General features: G+C 43.9%; 1 protein-coding gene across 2 annotated transcripts in view; it reads left to right on the forward strand.

The window, feature by feature from the left end:
• Positions 1 to 23567, forward strand: part of SHTN1 (shootin 1) — a 109317-nt gene that overhangs the window by 68598 nt on the left and 17152 nt on the right. For both annotated transcript variants that reach the window (XM_075935385.2, XM_075935384.2), the window contains exons 11-14: positions 8013 to 8115; positions 10341 to 10423; positions 15702 to 15811; positions 19573 to 19626. In XM_075935385.2, coding sequence (XP_075791500.2) covers positions 8013 to 8115; positions 10341 to 10423; positions 15702 to 15811; positions 19573 to 19626 — 350 coding nt within the window. The remainder of the gene's footprint in view (positions 1 to 8012; positions 8116 to 10340; positions 10424 to 15701; positions 15812 to 19572; positions 19627 to 23567) is intronic.

Consider the following 23567-nt stretch of genomic DNA (forward strand, 5'->3'; position numbering starts at 1 on the left):
GTGATTGGGTAACAAAATGGCAAATGAATATTAATGTTGATAAATGCAAAGTTAGGCATATTGGAAAAAAAAATCCCAACTATACATACAAATGATGGGGACTAATTTATCTATATCCACCCGAGAGAGATCTTGGAGTCATTGTGGCTAGTTCTCTGAAAACATCCATTCAGTATGCAGCAGCAGTCAAAAAGCAAAGAGAATGTTTGGAACTCCTTGTCAGAGGATGTTGTGAAGACCAGGACTTTAACAGGGTTCAAAAAAGAACTAGATAAATTCATGGAGGTTAGGTCCATCAATGGTTATTGGGTAGGATTGGTTTCCCAAGCCTTTTTTTGTCATCCTATCCCTTTGTAACCTATCCCTTAAATCGGCTTCCGTACCTAATGACTGGAAGATAGCCAACATGACACCAATATTTAAAAAGGGCTCTAGAGGCGATCCGAGCAACTATAGACCGGTAAGTCTAACTTCAGTACTGGGCAATTTAGTCAAAACAATAGTAAAGAATACAATTGTGAAGCATGTGGAAGAACATAATTTATTGGACAAAAGTCAACATGGTTTCTGTAAAGGGAAATCCTGTCTTACTAATCTATTAGAGTTCTTTGAAGGGGTTAACAAACATGCGGACAAGGGGATCCAGTAGATATAGTATACTTACATTTTCAGAAAGCCTTTGACAAGGTCCCTCACCAAAGGCTCTTGTGTAAATTACATGGCCATGGGATAAGAGGGAAGGTCCTTTCTTGGATTGAGAACTGGTTAAAAGACAGGAAACAAAGGGTAGGAATAAATGGTAAATTTTCAGAATGTAGAAGGGTAACTAGTGATGTCCCCCAAGGGTCAGTCTTGGGACCAATCCTGTTTAACTTATTCATAAATGATCTGGAGATAGGGGTAAGCAGTGAGGTGGTTAAGTTTGCAGATGATACCAAACTGTTTAGGATAGTCAAGACAGAAGCAGACTGTAAGGGACTCCAAGAAGATCTCATCAAACTGAGTGACTGGGCAACAAAATGGCAAATGAAATTTAATGTGGATAAGTGTAAAGTAATGCACATCAGGAAAAATAACCCCAACTATACGTACAGTATGATGGGGGCTAATTTGGCTACGACAAATCAGGGAAGAGATCTTGGCGTTATTGTGGACAGTTCTCTGAAAACTTCCACACAGTGTGCAGCGACGGTCAAAAAGGCAAATAGGATGCTAGGAATTATTAAGAAAGGGATAGAAAATAAGACCCAGAATATCTTACTGCCCCTGTATAAAACTATAGTACGCCCACATCTTGAATAGTGTGTACAGATGTGGTCTCCTCACCTCAAAAAAGATATTTTGGCGTTGGAAAGGGTTCAGAAAAGGACAACTAAAATGATTAGGGGTTTGGAATAGGTCCCATACAAAGAGAGGTTTAAGCGACTGGGACTTTTCAGTTTAGAAAAGAGGAGACTGAGGGGGGATATGATAGAGGTATATAAAATCATGAGTGGTGTGGAGAGGGCCGATAAAGAAAAGTTATTTATTAGTTCCCTAAATAGAAGAACTAGAGGACACCAAATGAAATTAATGGGTAGCAGGTTTAAAACTAATAAAAGAAAGTTCTTCTTCACACAGCGTGTAGTCAACCTGTGGAACTGCTTGCCAGAGGAGGCTGTGAAGGCTAGGACTATATTAGATTTTAAAGAGAAGCTAGATAATTTAATTGAGGTTAGGTCCATAAAAGGCTATTAGCCAGGGGATAAAATGGTGTCCCTGGCCTCTGTTTGTCAGAGGCTGGAGAGGGATGGCAGGAGACAAATCGCTTGATCATTGTCTTCGGTCCACCCTCTCTGGGGCACCTGGTGCTGGCCACCGTCGGCAGACAGGCTACTGGGCTAGATGGACCTTTGGTCTGACCCAGTATGGCCATTCATATGTTCTTATCCCTTTATCAGAAGCAGCAAGGGTAGGGGAGCTAGAGGTTGGGGGAAAACGGCTTAAAAGCCAGTTCCCCCAGCACCATCTCCGTAAGAAGCAAGGGACACAGAGGCACAGCAGGGACTGGGCATGAGCCGGAACAACTGAGTCCCAGCTTGCGCTAGTTCCTCGCTGCGGCTCTGCCTTTTAAATGTAGTAAGAGCAGTCTGGGGTTAGCTTATTACAGTTAAAAGGCATAGATGCAGTGGCTCTGCAGTTTCCCCATTTATTGAATAGTTGATGGAAATTCCATCAACTTCTCGATTAGCTGATTAAACGCTAATTAACATCCTTAATGTGGAAGTTATGAAGCAACTTAAGAAACCACACAGTCATTTAGTAGTCTTGATCTAGCAGTTATCAGTAAATTTGTGGGAATGATTTAGCCCTTCAGACTTTGTTGTGAGAAAACACCTCCTGCTGAAGTGTGGTTTTTTTCCTCATATTACAGGCTCTTCTGATACTGACATTTAAAAGGTAAATACTGTATTCAGAGCTCAGTACAGGGAATTAACAACACGACTCCTGTGGGTTTTAATGGCTGAAATCCATGGGAGTTGTGTGTCTTAATTCCTAGTGCATCATGCTAAACATTTACCCCCTTACTATCTGACTGAAAAAATTGTCTGGCTTTCTGACTGCTATTTGTCCAGTTCATAGGCTAAACCAAATCCTCAAGAACAGTGACAAAATTCACTTAAAGTATGTACAGTATGGAACAACTACTGTAATTTAATTATCAGAATCTTATAGGGTAGAATGGTGCCTGACCAGCTTACAGCATCATGCCTATTAAATGCTAAAAACTGTAATTTAATGCTTTTTATTTAAAATTGCCATTTCATAATAAATTCAAAATATAGTTAGCAGCAGGTGAACCACTGTTTAACTGTCCAAACACAGCTGGAATGTGTAGATGGAAAATGTCAGAGAGAAAAAAGCATCCCAGTGCGGTGGTGTGAGCTTCTGGAAAAAATGTTTCATAATTTTGTGTGTGTCAAATTAATCATAGACTCATAGAATTGAATGGAAAGACTTATTAGATCATGGTGTCCATCCCACAATCAACATGGGTTTGTTAGATGCTTGGCTTCCATGATAATAAGCAGGGCTCAACAATCTATGTAATCTACTCGCCCGTGGCAAGTAGGTTACATCCCGAAATAGCCGGGTTCAGGCGATCTGCGCATGCGCAGAACGCTGGACTGCGTGGCTGGCGAGCGGGGCTTGCCGCGGCTCAGCAAGCCCTGATGATAAGAAGGTAAAATTCCCTAAGGAAAAAATATATAATTTTTAGAGCTTGTTTGTTCTGTCTAATTTTAGAGGTCCCACGTAACCTGGTTGTCATGGTATTTTCCTGATAGTCATCCTAAACTTGGCATATAATTAAGTTTTTAAAAACAGAAAACTAAATTATTTATTTAGTTTTACATCTGTTGTATCATTATATTGCACTAGAGTTTCCCAGCATTGCTCAGCTCCTTAGCTCAATTAATTTTCATTTTTCCTCATTTAAATCATTCCTCTTGGATGAAGCTGGGGATGAGGAATTCACTATGCAGGCTGCCTCAGGGAGAGAGGACTACACCCCCCCTGTCCCCACCCCCCCGAAGTCTGTCCCCTCCCCATCCCCAAATTCTGTCCCCATCCCCATACTCTGTCCCCACTCCCCTGTCCCCAGCTGTAGAACTCCATCCCCATTCCCATCCCCACTGCCCGAACTCTGTCCCCATTCCCCTGTCCCCAGCTACAGAACTCGGTTCCTTCCCCATCCGCATCCCCACTCTCACTCCCCGAACTCTGTCCCCACTCCTCGTCCCCATCCCCAGAACTCTGTCCTCATTCCCCTGTCCCGAGCCACAGAACTGTCCCCACTGGCACCCTGTCCCCAGCTGCAGAAACCTGTCCTCTGCCCTCCCAGCACCCTGTTCCCTCTCCCCTGCCTTCAGCTGCAGAACTCTGTCCCTACTGGCACCCTGTCCCCTGCCAAAGCACCCACTAGCACCCTTCCCCAGTACTGTGTCCTCTGTTCCTACTAACACAGTTGGGGCCACATTAGTGAAGCTTGGGGGGTGGGGAGGTGGAGGAAGATTTTTTTGCATCTCATTTGTGTGGCCCAAACTGACTTTTCTTGGGTCAGTGACCCCTGGCTCAAGACAGGCTCCCTGCCCTTCTCAGAAATAAAGACAATTCAGAAACTTTTTGTTTGACACAGTATTTTATTTAAAAATGAATCCTGGCCAACAAACCCCAAATAGGGGCCAAGCTCCCACCTGGCCACAGCATCATAACACTCCTGCACTCCCTTTTCCCCCAGACCCTACATCTGAGCCTATCATACACTGGAACCCCCTGCCCTGAGCCCCTCACATACCCCAACCCAAATTCCTGAACCCTCACATCCAGAAGTCTGTGGCTTGCTTAGTACCCCAACCCTACATCTGACCCCAGCACTCCCCAGCCTGGCGCCCTCTCCCTGAACCAGTGCCCCTTGTTCATCTTCTCCTGCATCCAGATTTTCTCCCAGAGCTTGCACCTCTCACTCCTTCCCACACCCAAATCCCTCATTCCCACCCCAGACCCTACACATCCTGTCTCAACCCAGCAAGTTTACGACTAGACTGCAGAGGAGACTAGAGAGGGCGGAGCTTCAAGGAAGGGGCGGGGCAGTAGATCTTGGCTTGTTCTGTCATTTAAAAAGTCATCTTAGGTGTGAAAAGGTTGGAGACCACTGATCTAGCTGAAGCAGTCTTGGAAGTGATAGTAATCATCGTTGAGAACTCATAAGGGCAAACATGGTACCATTCTTCAAAATGGGAACAAAAAGGATTTGGGGAATTGATTAATCATCTGAATTTTGATACCTGGAAAGACACTAGAGCAAATTATTAAGCACTCATTTTGTAAGCATCTGGGTAGTAACCCTGTCAAAGAAGGAAATTGGTTTGGGATAATTTCTTTCTGACAAATCCTCACTGGCTATTCCTTAGAACCCTAATATCTGCCAGATGCTTACAAAATGAGTAGGGGGGAAGCAGTAGATGTGATATATCTTGACTGTAGTAAGGCTTCTAACCAAGTCCATCATGGCCCTTTTCTTTGATAAACTAGGGAAGTGTCATCTAGGTAAAATTACTTAACGTGAGTGCACAACTGGTTAAAAGTTCCTGCTCAAAGAGTTGTTATGCAGGGTTCACTGCCAAACTGTGAGGATGTGTCTAAGTGTAGTTCTGCAGGGGTCAGTCCGGCATCTGGTACGATTCAATAGTGTCATTAATGACTTGAATAATGAGGTGGGCAGTGTCCTTACAACATTTTCTGATGACACCAAGCTGGAAGGGGTGGCAAGCATGTTGAAGGACAGGATTACAATTTAAAAAGGCCTTGATAAATTGGAAAATTGATGTGAAATCAGCAAGATGAAATTTACTAAATTCAAACACAAAGAACTTCACTTAGGAAGGAAAAGAATCAAATGCTCAAATACAAAGTGGGGAGTAACTGGATAAGTGGTATTATAGTTGACAAGGATCTGAGGGTTACAGTGGATCACAAATTGAGAAATAGTCAACAACACGATGCAGCTGTGTAAAACTGTTGTTCTGGTGCGTATTAACAGGAATATGATATGGGAGATAATTGTTCTGTTCAACTGAGGCTGACCAGTGCTGAATAGAAGTACAGATTGCTCCTCTAAAATCCAGGATTCTCTGGTCTGGCAACATCCATGGTCTGGCATAACCACTGATGTTCCAGGACCAGAGAGTCCTGGTATGATGCAGAGGGGTGAGGATCCAGGGGCTAGTGTGTGGCACAGTTGAGCTGTGAGTGGGGAGCCAGGAGCTGGCTCGCGGCTCAGCTGGGCTGCTTTGGAGGTGGGGGGAAGAGCAGGAAGCCAGCGTGCTCTTTAGGAAGTAGGTGAACATATTGGAGAGAGTCCAGAAGAGAGCAACAAAAATGATACAAAGTTTATAAAACCTGACCTAGGAGGACAGGTTAAAAAAAAAACTGGGCATGTTTAGTTTTGAAAAAAGATGGGGGAAGGAGATTGATAACAGTCTACAGATATGTTAAGGCAGGGCTACTCAACTTCAGAAGCCCTGGGGGCCACAGTGATACAGCAAATACCGAGGGTCGCAACTTAAGTGTGGTTGCATATATATGCAAATAGCTTCTTTCACACTGACGGGCATGAATACAAAGACTAAGGCGAGACTGTACGACATGCAGGCCCCATTTAAGTCAGTTCTGCTGATATTAATAAAATGTAATATTTACCCAATTTCCACCCATATGACAGCACTTTTAATGAGCAATGACAGTCCAGGAATTTAACTACTAAAATTCATATCAACAGAAGATTATTATATGGAGTATTCCTTTGTTTTGGCTCCCACCCGTGGGCCACATGTTCAGCCCCACGTAAACCCAATCTGCACTGTGGGCCGCAAACTGTGGGGGGAGGGATAGCTCAGTGGTTTGAGCATTGGCCTGCTAAACCCAGTGTTGTAAGTTCAATCCTTGAGGAGGCCATTTAGGGATTTGGGGCAGAAATTTGTCAGGGATGTTACTTGGCCCTGCTGTGAAGGCAGGGGACTGGGCTTGATGACCTCTCAAGGTCCCTTCCAATTCTAGGAGATAGGCAAGAACTAATGGGCCAGCCGTATGTGGCCTGTGGGCCACATGCTGAGTAGTTCTGTGTTAATATCTATTATAAAGAGGATGGTAATCAATTGTTCTCCATATGCACTGAAGACAGAGCAAGAAATAATGGACCTAATCATCAGCAAGGGAACTTTAGATTAGATGATATGAAAAGGATAGTTCAGCACTGAAATAGACTTGGGAATCCACATCATTGGAGTTTTTTAAGAGCAGGTTGGACAAACCCCTATGAGGCATAGCCTAAGTTTCCTTGTTCCTGCCATGGAGCAGGTGTCTGGACTTGTTGACTCTTGAGGTTTCTTCCAACCCTACATTGCTATGATTCTATGGGGAACCCATAACTCAGGCTCTGATTCAGAATAGACCTTAAAAACATGCTGAAGTCCATCTGTGTTCAGGCCTAATTGCTTTCTTGAGCAATTCCCAAGCCTGGGCTTATCTGGAAATACTGAGTTGAAGTCATTTCAATTAGGGATGTGAGGACTGGTTGACTATTCTATGAGCAAATGCTTATGGGATATCCTGTTGACTAGTAGCTTTCCCCCCCTCCCCTTGCTGCTTCTATCGGAAAGAGGCAGCAAGAGGAGTGGGGGGGAAGAGGTGGGAGTACTTCAAAGCAGCAGCGCCATGTGGGAGCCTGGGGTCAGTGAGGGAATGATCCAGGGCTCCACGTGGCTCTTTTGCCTTTGTAGTGTAGCTACACCCCTAGGGCAAAATGCATCAACTATTTGATTAGTCAATTACTCGCAATTTCACATCCCTAATTTCAATAGCCTTTAGTGTTGAAGAAAGTTGTTTGGTGCAGTTAATATTGAACACGTTTCGCCTGCGAAGTTCACTTGACAGCACTTGTATATAGTCTTTTCACTGTTTCCCCTGTGTACTGAGCTAGCTTCCCCTAGTTTGTGTTTCCCCTGTGTACTGAGGTAGCTTCCCCTAGTTTCTCTCATGTAGCAAAAGAGAAAAACATGTTGTAAAGAATGTGACTGTAAAACCTGCAGCTCATTATCAAGGGGTTTCTATTTGTTGTGATGCCCCTTTGATAGCTATAAAAACCAGCAGTCATCTGGTTTCTCCTTAAGGCTCCATTCATGGTATGTGAAGAGTTTAATCTTATGCAGCTAGGTTTCAGTTCTCAGAAGCTGACTTGATTGTAGAAATTGTATTCTTCTAGATCAGTGGCGTTGGTACAGATGAATGCAAAGACTGTCACTGTCCCAGTGTGATAGCAGATCTGGCATTGAGACGTGCTGCCATTTTGCTTTTGAATGAATCAGTGGTTTTTCTTTACAGGCAGAACTTCTGTTCTAGTTTCTAAACCCAGTAGCAGATGGGGAAATGCTTTTACTGACAACTCATTCTGCTTTTCTGTTGCTATCATGCAGTTGATGAACTCCAGAAACGAATACTCAAGTCAGAAAATCCCGTACCGCCACCTCCCCCACCACCACCACCTCCACTGCCCCCTCCACCTCCCAATCCAATTCGGTAAGTGCTAGAAGTTGGTCTATTCTGTCATTGGACAACAGATACTGTAAAATATATTTCTGAACAGCCATATTTAGACTCGTGCTGCTTTTACCTTTTATTAGCTCATGCGACTTGCTTAATTCTATTACACAATCGAAATACAGGTTGAACCTCTCTAGTTTGGCATCCTCGGGACTTGACCAGTGCTGAACTAGAGAATTTGCCAAACCACAGAAGGTCAATATTGTCTAACAGCATTACTAACACTTCCTCTGCTTAATGGGATCTTAGAGGACATTTAGGGGTAAATTAGAGCTACATTACAGCACAGAACACTGAGCACCAGGACTGGAGGCTGTAAACAAAGTATATGGGACTGTGGGAAACATGGCTGCACATCCATGATAAGAGGACATCTGGCTAACTAAAATCATACCAGAACACAGATGTTGCTGGATCAGAGTGCCGGACTAGAGAGATTCAATCTGTATTTTATTCAGTTCCCCTGCAACTTATATACACATTTGAATAGAATGTTTAGAATATAAATTCATCCTATGCTATAAACCTCTTGAGAGACATTCCATAGCAAGTCAGGGTGGAAAAGACAATCCATTTTAAATGCCTGAATAACTTTTATATGTGTTCAGAAGCTCAGAAGGAATTTGAAGTGTTTGGAGTAATTATCATAGATAGCTACATTTACAGGACATATTTCATAGAGTGCTTTAAAAGTTGGGAGTTAGAGACATCATTTATTTAGGACAGGTTTCTGGATCTTCTGTTCAGAGAGATCTTTTTTCTTTCCAATAAGGTGTCATTATTTAAGATGGTACAGAAAATGTCAAGCCTAGGCCTTGGATTTGGTGATGAGAGAAATGTTGAAGAGTGTTCTAAAATAAGTAGTAGCTAAATTGTGATATAAACAGATTATTTTACAAACCTATGAACAATTAAACAGGAATTATTGCAACAGTTTATTTCAATCTGTCCTGAACACAATACTGTCTATAGAACCAAAAGAACTTGCATATTATGTAACATCACAAATTGCAAGAAAAATAAAAATCCATAATGACTAATGTGGGCATTTCAAAAGTTTATTTTTAATTGTATTAAACGACATGTATACAGTCCAGTTGCCGTAACAGGTAATCCAAAGAAAGACAGAAACAATAAAGTAAGTATATGCAATGTATTTATCATAAAATGTTATGTTTATGAAATGTAAATATAAATGGATATTTCAAAACCTGACATGAACCAGATGTAAATTATTTTACTTCAATAAGGAAGTAATATTATTAAATGAAAACATTTATTTTTACAACAGTCTCCTTGACTGGAAAAAAATGTTATTCTGAAGCATTCTTGGGATATTTCCTGATAGTGTAAAACAAATACACAAATGAAATGTAGCCATAAGATATTATGTTGCAGTGTAAACATCTCAACATTATTTTTGGCATAATGGTACTGTGCCAAGTTCAAATATATGATTTTTAAAGCAAAATTCCCTATTTGTGTTACTAATACATTTAAACTAAAAGATTTTCATTTGTTAGCATAATATTGAAGTGCTTGTACTGCTAACACTACAGAAGAATGTTTTTGTTTTTTTTTTTACAATCAATGGAATTAAACACATCTGTTGGTCGTAAGTTTTATAAACTTTTATTTTAAAAATAACCCCAAAATACTGCCACTTGAAAGTAATTATATTTCACAGTGCTTATCATGTTTTTTTATATTTTTTTTTTATCAAAACACACAAGCTCTGATTTTTTTCTGTTGATCTAGTAAACGTAGGTCAATATATATTCACTGAAGAATGAGGGAATAATATGCTTACCCTCTAGCAGTGTTCTCTGGTGAATAATGCTTGACATTAATATGTGCAATCTTTCATTCTTTTTATTCTGCGAGAGGGCTTTAATTTGTTGTGTCACAATGCCATGTTACCTTTTAATACTTAGCTCTTAAGTGTGCTACATGATGCCTGGCAACAGTAAAGGAAAAGTAAATAATATCTTTGTATTTTTAGGGTTGCTTCACCTCTGTCTCTGTATGGAAATAAAGATTAACACCTCTTTTGTAAATAGGAGAACTATAAATCAGTGATGCAAGCATTCAGTGCTGGCTTGTTTTATAATATATGACACATGTTCAGGGTCAGTTCTAAAGATACAGATGTTCATAAGAGAAAGCAGGGTGAATATCTTCATTTTAATTGTCCTGAAAAGGTCCCTTATGTCCATGATTCGTAAGAGATCTCATCCTAGCAGCAGTGTGACCAAAAAAGAAAAAGCTCCTCCGCAAGAATCAGGTATGGCTCATCCTATTTCAAACAAATGGGGGGGGAGTGTTAGGGGGGTGTCACTTGTTAGATAATTCAAAAATAAAATAGTTTTCAACACTTGCTTCCACCCGTTTTTGGAACCATTCAACCTTTGGTGTCAGTTTTAGTACAAAGCAGGTTAGTAAAGACTAATTATTGTTACTATCTGTCCATACTAATAGGATAGTAGCACATGAAGGACCAAATGTGCTAGGTGCTGTGCACCTTTGTTGAAGAACAAAGACCCCAGTCTTGTAAACAGTTATACCCAAGCATAATTTTATGCAGATGAGTAGTCCCATTCATACTTGTACACACGAATGTAATTATTTGATGGATTGTCACTGTTTTCTCATTGTGTGTAACTGTCTATAGGAATGTGGACTAAACAGACAAGCCCAAGTGAGAGAAGGGAAATATTATCCCCATTTTACAGATGTGGTAACTGAGGCACGGAGTTTAAGTGATTTTTGCCAAGGTGTCACAGAAAGTTTATGGCTGTTAGCCGTTTACCAGACCACGAGAAATGAGATTACCAGTTACTGGTCCAAGATCATCAGAGAAATGACCTTGTAACCGTGTTATAAAGAGCTAATTGTATTTTCCAGTAACTGTTCAATGATGCTAGACCTATGTTGTCTTCATTTATTGTGGGTTTTTTTAACGGAAAGCATTTTAGATGTTTTGATTACACCTTTTTGTTGACTTTTCCCAACTCTGATTGAAGGAAATACTGTGAATAGTACGCCTCCCTCTTCCATTATTTATTAGTAAACTATTTAACAGTACTGATCTTTTTTCAATCACACACAAATTGCTTCTTCCCCTCATAGTTGAATGGTCATAAAAAAGATTAGAAGAGGTTTCTCTTGATTTGGTTACTGTATCTAACTTCAGATTTAGGACTTACAAGGAGTGATTCCTATTCCTCACAGCCAATTAATCTTTAACATTTGAAACAGACTGGGAAATAAAATCCTGGCATTAAATTGAGGCACAGTGCAGGAACTGCACTTTTATGGATCTTTAGTGTTATTTGGAGAGAGGGTTTTCTTAAAATTCCTGTTCTGTTAGGCACAGCATCAGATTGGAATAGTGTTGACCATATTTCTCTATTTAGCTCTCCTAATAAGGTTGGCCTTTTTTGTATGGTACAATGAAATGGTTTTAGTCCTATCTTCCAGTGCATCAATATATTAGTTGGAAAAGCTGACCTTCATCAGATAAGACTTTCTGTTTTACATGAACATTTCACAGGTCTGTTGTTGGGTTCCTTGAAAGCTAGATCCCTTGATAGTGTTTAGGTGTTTTCATTTTTACAGTTAGTTCTATTGTTTTTCTTTTGAGACTTTTGGGGACAGATTCAGCAAGATTCATGAATACATGCATTACTTTCAGCATGTCGAGTAGCCCCTTTCCTTGAATTTAAACATGTGCTTAAGTTCCTTGCTGAATTAGGGGCTTGATACTTCCTCATCTGTAGGCATCATTGGTTTGACCATCTTGACCAACTCTAATCAAGCCAGTGAGATTATTTCCATTTACTGTGGTTTCAGTGAGATCAGAATATGACCTCCTGATTTAGTTAAGGTTACTATCTTCTTGGGATTTGAACCTAAAGACCTGCAATTCCGACTACTCCGAATAAGACCTGGTTCCCAGTAGGGATGTAAGTGACTAGTCAACTATCCAGTAAGCCAGCGTTTCCCAAACTATGGGCTGTGGCCCAGTACTGGGCTGCGGGAAAAAATACCGGGCCTCAGCATGCCTAGTGGCTGCCAGCAGGGCCAGCCTTAGGGCGATTCGGGCCCCGCGCCCCTGAACTCAGAAGTGCCAGCGAGTTATAGAGCCGGGGGCCCTGCTCCACCAATATGTGGAGCTGGGTCTCTCCCCCGGCTCTGCCTGGTGCTGGCGTGGGTCTCCCACGCAGGCGCATCTTCCCACCCCGCCCCCAGAGCATCCCCGCCGTGCGCGGCTCCTCCTCCCCGCCTGCTGCTGCCCATGTGCGGCATTGCACATGGGCGGGGTGGATGCCCGGGAGTGACATGACATCACGGCCCGGGATTTTAAAAGTCTTCGGAGGCACGTGGCGGGGCCACACTGGCTCCGGCGGCCTCCAGCCCCGCAATGTGGAAGGCAGAAGGTAGGGAACGGGCTTGGGCAGAGGCAAGGAGGTGGTGGCGGTCTTGCACGGAGGAGGAGGAGTGGAAGGAAAAGGGGCTTGGGAGAGGAAGGCACCAAGGGACAGGGTGCAGGAGAGAGAGACAAATGCCAGGGGGCCAAGTATAGACAATGAGGGAAAGGGCAGGAGGGGAGGTGTCAGTGGGAGGGGGGACAGGGTGATGCTGGGAGAGGAGAGGAGAGGAGAGGGGAAGGGCATTGGGGGCTGGAGGAGGAGGTGCTGGGAGAAGGCTTGAAAGAAGGGGTGGGCATGAGAGAGGTGGGGATGGAGCAAGTCATGTGTGAGGGCACAGGGGCAGGAGGGGATGGGGCAGAAAGTGCTGAGGGGGTGGGTATCAGGTAAAGAGAGGGCAAAGGGGGCAGGGACAATAAGGGAAGGGGGAGGCACCAGGAGGGTACAGGGCTAAGGGAAGGTGCAGGTGCCAGAGGATTCTGGGGTGAGGAGGAGGGGAGAGCTGGCCACCAGAAGCAGCACTGGGTGGGGGAATCGGGGCAGGCTGGGGAGATTGGGGGCCAGTGGAAGCAGGGCTGCCGGGGGGTGCGATGTTGGGGGCAGGGAGCTGGCCAGGGAAGATGCGGGGGGGGGGGGGGGGGGAGAGAAGTGGCCGCCGGAAGGAGGGCTGGATGCAGGCAGCGGGGCTGGCCAAGGGAGATTGGGAGGAGAAGCGGGGGGGGACCTGGCTGCCCAGGAGGGGGTTGGGGGAAGTGGGGCTGGCCAGAGGCGCAGCGGGGGGAGCAAAGGGGAGGAATGAATCGGCATGCGGGGAGTGGGACTGACCCGGCCATATGTAGATCTTGGGACGCTGCTCCTGTTCCCCCCCCCCCCCCCCACAAAGCATAAGATAGTCAACTAGTCGTTCTCCTTCCCCTCCCCCCCCCAGCCTTGTTGCCTGTGCCAGAGAGAGGCAGCAGGTGGAGGGAGCAGGAGCCAGTGCTGGGGGGAGCTGGCTTAAAAGCTTGTTCCCTCCAGAAGCATCTCGGGAGTGGGGGAGGAGAAGGAGCGCAGTGAGGAACTAGTAGCGCTTCTGCCTTCAGAATGTAGTGAGAGTGAAGGTCTTGCTTCACTTCAAAAGCAGAAGCGCCGTGGGGAGCATGGGGCCAGTGGGGGACTCAAGCAGTCCTCCACTCGCCTTGTGCTCCCTGCTTCTGAAATGTACAAGAGCCCCTCAGGGCTCATTTCAAAACTGAAGTGTGTGGGGAGCACAGGCTCAGTCGTGAGTCCCCCGCTGGCCCCGTGCTCCCCGTGGCGCTTCTGCCTTTGAAATGTAGCAGGAGCTGGCGGTGCTCTTGCTACATTACGAAGGTGGAGACGCCCTCATCGACTAATCGAGTAGTTGATGCAAATTTAATGGACTATTTGATTAGTTGATTAATGTAAATTTAACATCCCTACTTCCAAGTCTGAACTGGAATCTTGCACTAGCTTAACACACCACCTGGAGAAAATATTGTCTTGATTCATTAGTGGGCTCCTAGGTGCTGTGCTGTTACAATGATTATAATTAGTATAATTATCTGACTGTAAAAGAGCGGAAGGTTTGAAGCCAGATCAGCAACTTGTGTAAATTGATTTAGATCATTTGGAGGCAATGGGATTGTAACAATTTACAAATGAGGAACTGTGTAGGATCCTGCATATGGTTGTGAGGTTCCTGGATCACCCTAAATCCAGGTAGTACAACTCTGTAAAATGATACAAAGTAGATTCTTCTGATGTCGGCTAACATGTGGATCGTGTTATTTCCATCTTACCATACCTTAAGTGATGTAAGGGGTACCTCTCTGGGGAAGGGAGAAGCTAGGGGCTAGGACAGAGGCCATCCTGTGGGAAAACCCTATAAATAGCCAAGATCAGAGTTAGAAACAAAGCTTATGTTGAAGTTTAGTTCTCATTTTTATTAATAATACAGCCAAATCTGAGAGAGTTTGTATTCTATATTGCACCTGCTCACGCTGACATGAGGAATATTTTCAGGTATACAGTTATCCACATTGCATGTTAATTGTTCCTTGATCATTGCTTTTTGTGACTACATTCCTATCTATTTGTAACTTGGAGCATGTGGTGAATGTTACTTCTTTATATATAAAAAAGTTTTTCCTGTGGGACAACAGAGTGACGTCATCACGTCACTCTGCGTCCCACAGCTCCTCCCCCCCTCAGCCTCCCAGCCTCCTCCCTTCTTTACTGGTGCTGAGGGCCCGGTCTCCCTGGTGCTGGGACAAGCGACAGCCATGTGGCTTCCCTGGTGCTCCGGGGATGGTCTGGGAGTTGCGCCCCCCCATTGGTGGAGAGGGTCCAAGAGTCATGCGTCCTTCCCGGGGGGGGGGGGGGGCTGGGAGCCACGAGGCCTCCACCCTTGTGGCCAGAGTCACGGTCAGGCCTCATGCCCCGCTCCCTCCCCCCGGCAGCCAGATGAGGGGGCAAAGAGGCAGGGGCAGGGGGCAATGGCTGGGGTGGCTTTGGCCTCGGGGCAGGGAGGAAGAGCCAGGGTGGCCTTGGACCCTCCTCAGCAGCCGAGGGGTGGGGGAGGAAGGCCTGGGGCCAGGGTGGCCTTGGCCCTTGGCCCTCCCTGGCAGCTGGGAGTGGGAGGGGGAAAGCTGGGCCAGCCTCAGCCTGACCCAAGCCCCCCTAGCACCCAGTAAGCAGGGTGGGAGAGCTGGGGCTGGCCTGGCTTTGCGGGGTCCCAGTGACTGGTTGGAGAGAGCCAGGGTGTGCCAAGGCTGCCATGCCTCACCCTGGCCCTCCCCGGCCTCTGGTGTGGGGGTGGAGCTGGGCAGTGTTCCCTCAAAGCTGCGGGGCGGCACAGCTCCACAGGTGAATGATCAGCCCTGCTCAGTCAGAGACTCAGGGCTCCCTGCATGGAGTTAGCTGACTGGGCAGGGCTGATTAATCACCTGTGGAGCTGTGCTGCCCCACAGCTTGGAGGGAACACTAGAGCCAGGGCTGCCTACCCCCAGAGAGGAGGGTTGGTGAGCATAGTGAGCAGGGGGCACCACCCCCTAGAATTTTTAAAATGTAAAGTATTTTCTTGATCAGATATCTAGCATCTTTAACCTGATACTGTTTATCCCTTACAAACAGGGGAAGAAGTAAAAGATTTGAAGAGACAAGCGGTTGAAGAAATGATGGACAGAATTAAAAAGGGAGTTCACCTAAGGCCAGTTAATCAGTCAACCAGACCCAAGGCAAAGGTTTGGAATAATTAAACATTGGTTTCTTAGACTCCTAGAATACTGGGGCTGGAAGGAAACTCGAATGGTCAAGTCCTGTACCCTGAACTCATGGCACCATCTAGACCAGGGATGAGGAACCTCAGACCCAGGGGCCAGATGCAGCCTCTGACTTGCCTGGCTCCAATCCCCTGAAGCTCAGGGCCCCCACCCAGCATTGGGGAGCCCATGCTGGCATTCCAGCCCACCCCGTCCCCTGTTGGCCTGGTGCTCGGCGCGCACAAAATCTACTAGGCTGGATTTCCCTAGGCTTTAGTGTGCAAGGGGAACGTGAGGAATGTCTTTCTCCTCAGTTGGGGGCCACATCAGAGAGGGTTTTTTTTTTATTTTTGTTTTTTCTTCTCACTTGTGTGGCCCCAGACTGATTTTGTTTTGGGTCAGCAGTTTCTGACCCAAAAAAGGTTCCCCAGCCCTGATCTGGATCATCCCTGGCAGGTATTGTCTAACCTGCTCTTAAAAATCTTCCATGACGGAGATTCCACAACATCCTTAGGCAATTTATTCCAGTGTTTAACCACCATGACAGTTAGGAAGTTTTTCCTACCTAAACCTTCCTTGTTGCAATTTAAGCCCATTGTTTCTTGTCTTATCAGAGGTCAAGGAAAATATTTTTTTCTTGCTCCTCTGACTTTTAGGTACTTGAAAGTTATCATGTCCTCTCTATCTTCTTTTTTCCAGACTAAACAAACCCAGTTCTTTCAATCTTCCCTCATAGGTCATGTTTTTTAGACCTTCAGTCATTTTTATTGCTCTTCTCTGAACCTTCTCCAGTTTGTCTACACCTTTCCTGAAATGTGGCTCCCAGAACTGGACAAAACAGTCCAGTTGAGGCCTAATCAGTGCAGAGTAGAGGGAAAGAATTACTTCTCGTGCTTTGCTTACAACACTCCTGTTAATACTTCCCAGAATCATATTTGTTTTTTTCCAACAGTGTCACACTGTTGACTTATATTTAGCTTATGGTCCACTATAACCTCTAGATTCCTTTTTTCTGTACTTTTTCTTAGACAGTAATTTCCCATTTTGTATGTATGCAACTGATTGTTCTCTCCTAAGTGGAGTACTTTGCTTTTGTCTTAATTGAGTTTCATCCTATTTAGCTCAGACCAGACCATTTCTCCTATTGGCCCAGATCAATTTAAATTATAATCCTATCCTCCAAAGCATTTGCAACCCCTCCCAGGTAGGTATCATCTGCGAACTTTATAACCATACTCTCTACCATTATCTAAATCGTTGATGAAGGTATTGAACATAACTGGTCCCAAAAGGGATCTATATGAAATCCACTTGTTCTACCCATCCAGTGTGACTTTGAACCATTGATAACTATTCTCTGGGAATGATTATCCAACCAGTTATGCACCCACTTATAGATACACCATCTGGGTTGTATTTTCTTAGTTTATTTATAAGAAGGTCATGCAAAACTGTAACGAATGCTTTACTAAAGTTTAGGTATACCACATCTATCCACAAGTTTTGTTATCCTATCAAAGAAAACTATCAGGTTGGTTTGATATTATTTCTTCTTGACTAATCCATGCTATTTCTTACCACCATATTATCTTCTAGATGTTTGCAAATAGATTCCATAATTATTTGCTCCATTATCTTTCCTGGCACAGAAGTTAAACTGACTAATCTGTACTTTCCTGGGTTGTACTTTGTTCCGTTTTTGTAGCTGGATGTTTGCCTTTTTCCAGCATTCTGGAATTTTTCCCGTCTTCCATGACTTCTGAAAGATAATGCTAGTTGCTCAGATATCTCCTCTGTCAGCTTCTTGAGTATTCTAGGATGCATTTCATCAGGTCCTGGTGACTTACAGATATGTAACTTTTCTAAGTAATTTTTAACTTGATCTTTTCCTATTTTAACTTCTGAACCTACCCCATTTCCACTAGCATTCACCATGATATATGTTCAATAACAACCAACCTTCTTGGTGAAATCGTTTTATATTTAATCTTGAACTGGGAGAAATTAGAATACTGTTAGCCTCATATGTTAATATATGCTGGAAACAAATTGCATTTACCATAATGCATTTATCAGAGCACATTTTTTTCTTTTGCTTGTTGTTTGATTAGAATAAGGTAAAGTCGTGGATTGTCTGCTGGACAGTACACCATTCAGCCTGAAAGGTTGAAGGAGGAGAAAATAATTGGGATGTAGGCTGTAGTCATCATGTAGTCTAGCTATAATACTGCATTTTTGTCCTCATTCTAGCCATCTAGCCCTTAAGTAATTTTTGTTGATTCTCTTAGAACTTTATCCTTATTCACAAGGTCTTTTTGGTATGTGAGTATTCAGAAGGGTCTTGGGTGCATTTGCCTTGATTCACAGAGACACTAACAGAGAGCACCTTCTCAAGCGTCATAGTCCAATAGAGCAGCGAGGAGTCCTGTGGCACCTTATAGACTAACTGAAGTATTGTAGGAGCATAAGCTTTCATGGGCAAAGACCCACTTCGTCAGATGCATGTCCAATAGAGGACACACTTTTAGAAATCTCTAAGTAAACATAACTAATATGAAACAGAACTGAAAGACCAAGCTGAAGAAGAATGTGATTGGGTAATGTAAAGACATTCTGAAAGACTTGATCCTTAAACGACAGTCTAATATACTTTTCATCTCATCGGTATTTCTATTTTTTCCCTGTATGCAAGACATAGCAGTAATGTGTAAACCCATCTGCAGCAGCTGTCTGCACAAAAGCTTGAAATAGCCTGTAAACAAAGGGTAAGATAATAGAATATTGGATATGGAGAAAGTAGTGGATATGATAAACTTTGACTTTAGCAAAGCTTTTGATATAGTCTTGCACAGTATTCTTGCCAGCAAGATAAACAAGTAAGGCTTGGATGACTGGATAGAAAACTGGCTAAATCATCGGGCTCAATGAGTGGTTATCAATGGCTCAATGTCTAGTTGGCAGCTGGTATCAAATACAATGCCCGGGGTTACTCCTGGGTCTGGTTTTGTTCCACATCTTCATGAATGCTGTGGATGATGGGATGGTTTGCACCCTCAGCAAGTTGAGGATGACACTATGCTGGGGGGAGAGGTAGATATGATGGAGATAGGGTCCAGAGTGACTGCTCAAAGCAGCTGGCAGCTTCATGTGGCTCTCTGCACTGCATGTGGGAGGATTGAGCATGCTGCCTCCCTTCTCCTGGGATGGGGCGGTGCAGCACAACCTCTCAGCTCCCATTGGCCAGATTCTGGCCAATAGGAGCTGAGAAATTGTGCTGGGGGGTGGAGGCAATGTTCAATGTCTCTCTCCCTTCCGTTGGGCAGAGAGACACATTGAACAATCAGCTGCTCTATGTCCAGACTCCCAGTGGAGTAGGCTGTGGGCCAGATTAAAAGACTTGGCAGGCCAGATCCAGCCTGCGAGCTAAATCTTGCCTGCCTCGATTTATGCAGTGCCTCTAAAATATTGTTTAAAAACTTATTCCCAGCAGCCATTCATGACTCTTGGTACATAACCCATATATATGGGTTTTATTTATATATATGGGTTATCATACAATGCATTCCCGATCAGCATGTCACCAGTTTACACTTGATACCTTGCAAGATATCTTATTTACCAGGCTTTGCCAACAAACCCATTGCAGACTCATGTCTTGTGTTTTAGGACAAACAAAACAAATGCTTCTTCTACAGTCAGTATGTTCACAATCAGATTTGATTGTGTGTTTTGTTTAATTACAGCCAGAAACACCAAAAGCTTCTGAAGGTGCAGTGAAAGAACTAAAGGAGATACTGGTAAGTACACATGTTTACATTCTGTTGTTCTGTTTTCATTTGAGATGAGAGGGCCTTTTGAGGATGGGTAGATATAAATAGAGCCATAGAGATGTTTCTCTCACTACCTTCTTCTTACAGATATTTAAAGAACTAGAATGCCTTAATCTTTCTGTCCATATTTATTTATATAATACATATGCATTTGTTATTAAGTAAAGCATTTATATTTGGTATTTTGCTCAGCTTTGACAAAATGTGTTCAGCTTATTAGTGTTTTGTAAAGTACTTAGTCTGTACATTGTACATGTTCATTAGTTGCGTCTTTTGAGCAGGTGCTAAAATTGTGTTGAATAAAAATTAAATCAGCATCACTTCTTCTACTTGGCTTCTCTAGTCCTGAGAATTAATAGTTGAGGTGTAAGTTCAGCATAGGCATAGGATGAAATCCTGTCCTCATTGGAACCCAGGGGAGTTTGTTCTAGATTTCAGCAAGCCCAGGGTTTTATCGATATATTAATATTGCGCACATGCTTGATAGTCAGTGTCAATAAGCAAAGATTTAAATAACCTGTATTCATATATATTATAATATTGTACAGCAATGGTTTAAAATACTACAGCTGACAGCATTGCCACTGCAGTGTTAGGGGCCTTCACTATGCTATTTTAAAACTGAGAACAATATTTTATGCCATCATCTTTGGCTTACCTGGTTGCATTCTTTTCTAGTCCACGGGACTGAGTTCAAGCCTCTTCTTCCCACCTCTTCTCTCTCCCCCCAGGTGATATGCTGAGAAGAGAATTTGCAGTAAGTCTGCAGTCCTGGGGTAGTAATAGTCTGGTGGTAGTTCTGTCCATCTTTGGCAGAAATTATTCACTAGCTGTAAGTTAAAGATCCAGTAGTGCCTTTGTGAAGAAAGTAGAGGATTATCCTGAAGCTGTGGCTAGTGTTCCATCTGCTAGGAACTAACTTCAGTTGCCCAAGGCTGAGAGTTAGGTCAATGTATGAGATGGCTCTTTCATTTGCTGGAAAGGGCCAGTTCACGATTGAACTCAGCCTTTGCCGTTGACTTCAGTCTGAGCAAGAGGAGACCCCTGATCACCGTGCTATCAGTATCTAGCTCAAGGGTGGGCAATAATTTTTAAGAAGGGGCCACTTCCTAAATTTCTGAAGTGGCCCTGGGCCAGAGGACTTCTCGTGTCCTCCCTTCTTCCCCCAGCCTGGAGTGGGGGAGTACCTGAAGTTTAGTTCTGCAGCCCTCCTTCCCCGCCTCCCCCCGAGAATTGTCAGCTGTTTTAAAATAGCTGGTGGTTCCCTCTAAGTACTGCAATGGGAGGAGATCTTGCACGCTCCCTGGGCCGGGCCTGGGGGTTGTGGGAGCTCGTGATGTCTTTCACTCCCTGCCCCCACCCTGCCAGAGGCGTGCGGCAGCTAGAAAGAGCTGTTGGCAGTATTAAAACATGTGGCGGTTCCCTCTGATGCTGCGTGCACCTGACGGGGGGAGAAGACTTTGCAAGCTCCCCCCCCCCCCCCCCCCGGGCCAGTCAGGGCTGTTTTAAAACAGCTGGCGTTTCTCTCTAGCTGCCGTGTGCCCTTGGCAGAGGTGGGGGGAGAAGAGTTCACACGCTCTCCCATCCCCAGGTCTCGACTGGCTGGGGGCAAGGGAGTGGCAGGGTGACCACGGGACAGATCCAGTGCGCAGAGGCCCCTTTGCCCACCCTGGTCTAGCTCAATGCTCTTTTTGTAACTCTTCAGGCTATTTAAAGTATGAGAGGTGCTATTTAAACTAGACTCTAATCTGTTCTTGAGACTAATCATTATGCACAGTCAGATGACAAACATGGGGGTGGATGCTGAAGAAATAAATACTTACTTGTTTGTTGTTACTTTGCTAATTGTGCATTCCATGCAGACCTCCATATAATTGTGTTAAACACATTTATATTCATTCTGTAAATTGCAGAGTTCAAGGAAAGCAACTCATTTATTTGGTTTAGTTTTAGGTCTGTATGATTAATATACTCCTGAGGAATATTACTTGGTAATAATGCCCCAGCTCAATTAATTTCAGAATATCTAAAAGCTAAAATATATTAACTTATTGAGGGAAAAGCTTATGGAACGGGTACCATATGAGGAGAGGTTAAAGAGACTGGGACTTTTCAGTTTAGAAAAGAGGAGACTGAAGGGGAATATGATAGAGGTCTATAAAATCATGAGTGGTGTGGAGAGGGCCGATAAAGAAAAGTTATTTATTAGTTCCCTAAATAGAAGAACTAGAGGACACCAAATGAAATTAATGGGTAGCAGGTTTAAAACTAATAAAAGAAAGTTCTTCTTCACACAGCGTGTAGTCAACCTGTGGAACTGCTTGCCAGAGGAGGCTGTGAAGGCTAGGACTATAATAGAGTTTAAAGAGAAGCTAGATAATTTCATGGAGGTTAGGTCCATAAAAGGCTATTAGCCAGGGGATAAAATGGTGTTCTTGGCCTCTGTCTGTCAAAGGCTGGAGAGGGATGGCAGGAGACAAATTGCTTGATCATTGTCTTCAGTCTACCCTCTCTGGGGTACCTGGTGCTGGCCACTGTCGGTAGACAGGATACTGGGCTAGATGGACCTTTGGTCTGACCCAGTACGGCCATTCTTATGTTCTTATGTAAGCTGTTTTGATGGAGTCATGGAAATAGTGCTACCTCTGTGACTTAAAAGCTGCTGTTTACTTTTGTAATCTAGTACCCCATTCAAGAGTGTACAGGTGCAGCACTGTAGCTTGTCTCTCTTCACTGATTATTCTGACAAAATGTTCCACTTCCAGATTGCAAAATTTACTGTCACGGCTTCTAAGCTGCCAGGAAGTAATAATTGCTTGTGCCTGTCATGAAACTCTATAGGAGGGCAATACCATGTCAGAAAATAGCGCCAAGTGAGCAGTTGATCCACTGAAGAGAGTGAGTAGGACTGAGCGTTGAAGATACCAGTTGTGTGCTGTCTCAAAATGGTGATAAAACAACTCAAGGTCTGTAAGATGAGCTGGTTAGCAATGAGTTGCACCATGCAGGGCCTTGAAACAGGTGATATTGGTCATGTCCCAAAGATTAGAGCCTGGCCATTCCCCTTCCAGAACATTGCCTTCTAGACTCCAACAAGATTGTCTTCCCATGTGTTGTATCATGCAAGCAAGGTAGTAACAAACTTCAACAGGCCTTTATTTACCAAAGGTGAAACCTCTTTACAAAGCTGCTGCTGCTCCCCTTTGTAGCTCTTACTCAGGCCTGGCCCATCTCCTACCCCCGCCTTCCTGTTTCCTGTGCTTCCAGATTCCCAACAGCCAGTGCTCCCAGTTCTAATAGTTACAAGCAGCATCTAAAACACCACACTATGTCTCTTTAACTGGTTACATGATGCTTTTGGGGAGGAATTGTGAGACACTGACGTTATCAACTTCAATGTCGGTCTCATGACAGTGAGAGACCAGGCTTGTCTGGCAATAGGTCCAAGATTTTGCCTTCTTTACAGTAGGATACCTATGACCACCGATGACAAGGTCTTTGTAGACTCACTCTTTTGGCCTGGCTTTCTCACAGCCATAACTAGAATTAGCAAAGGAGACACAAGCAAGAAGAGTAGCAAAGGGAAGTATAAAGACAAGCAGGCGAGAGGGAAAATAAATTGGAGAAGATAAGAAGGAAATGGGTGAGAGTAGAGGAGAAAGAGTACCCCAAACTGTCAGAAGGAAATAGGGGAAAAAATTAAGGGTGCTCCCATCTGTGAATTTATTTTTAACTCACACAGAGTTAAAAAAGAAATTCACAGATGGAAGTGACCTTGATTTTTTTTTCCCCTCTGCTTCCTTCTGATAGAGTAGTTCTTATCTTATTTCTAGTCCTATATACATGTGTATAATGTTGCAAAGAATGCGCTAGACTGCCATGTTTTAGTAGTCATTTTTGACAGCCAA

Source organism: Pelodiscus sinensis, chromosome 8 (assembly GCF_052426305.1).
Source record: "Pelodiscus sinensis isolate ZL-2025 chromosome 8, ASM5242630v1, whole genome shotgun sequence".
Lineage (NCBI taxonomy): Eukaryota > Metazoa > Chordata > Testudines > Trionychidae > Pelodiscus > Pelodiscus sinensis.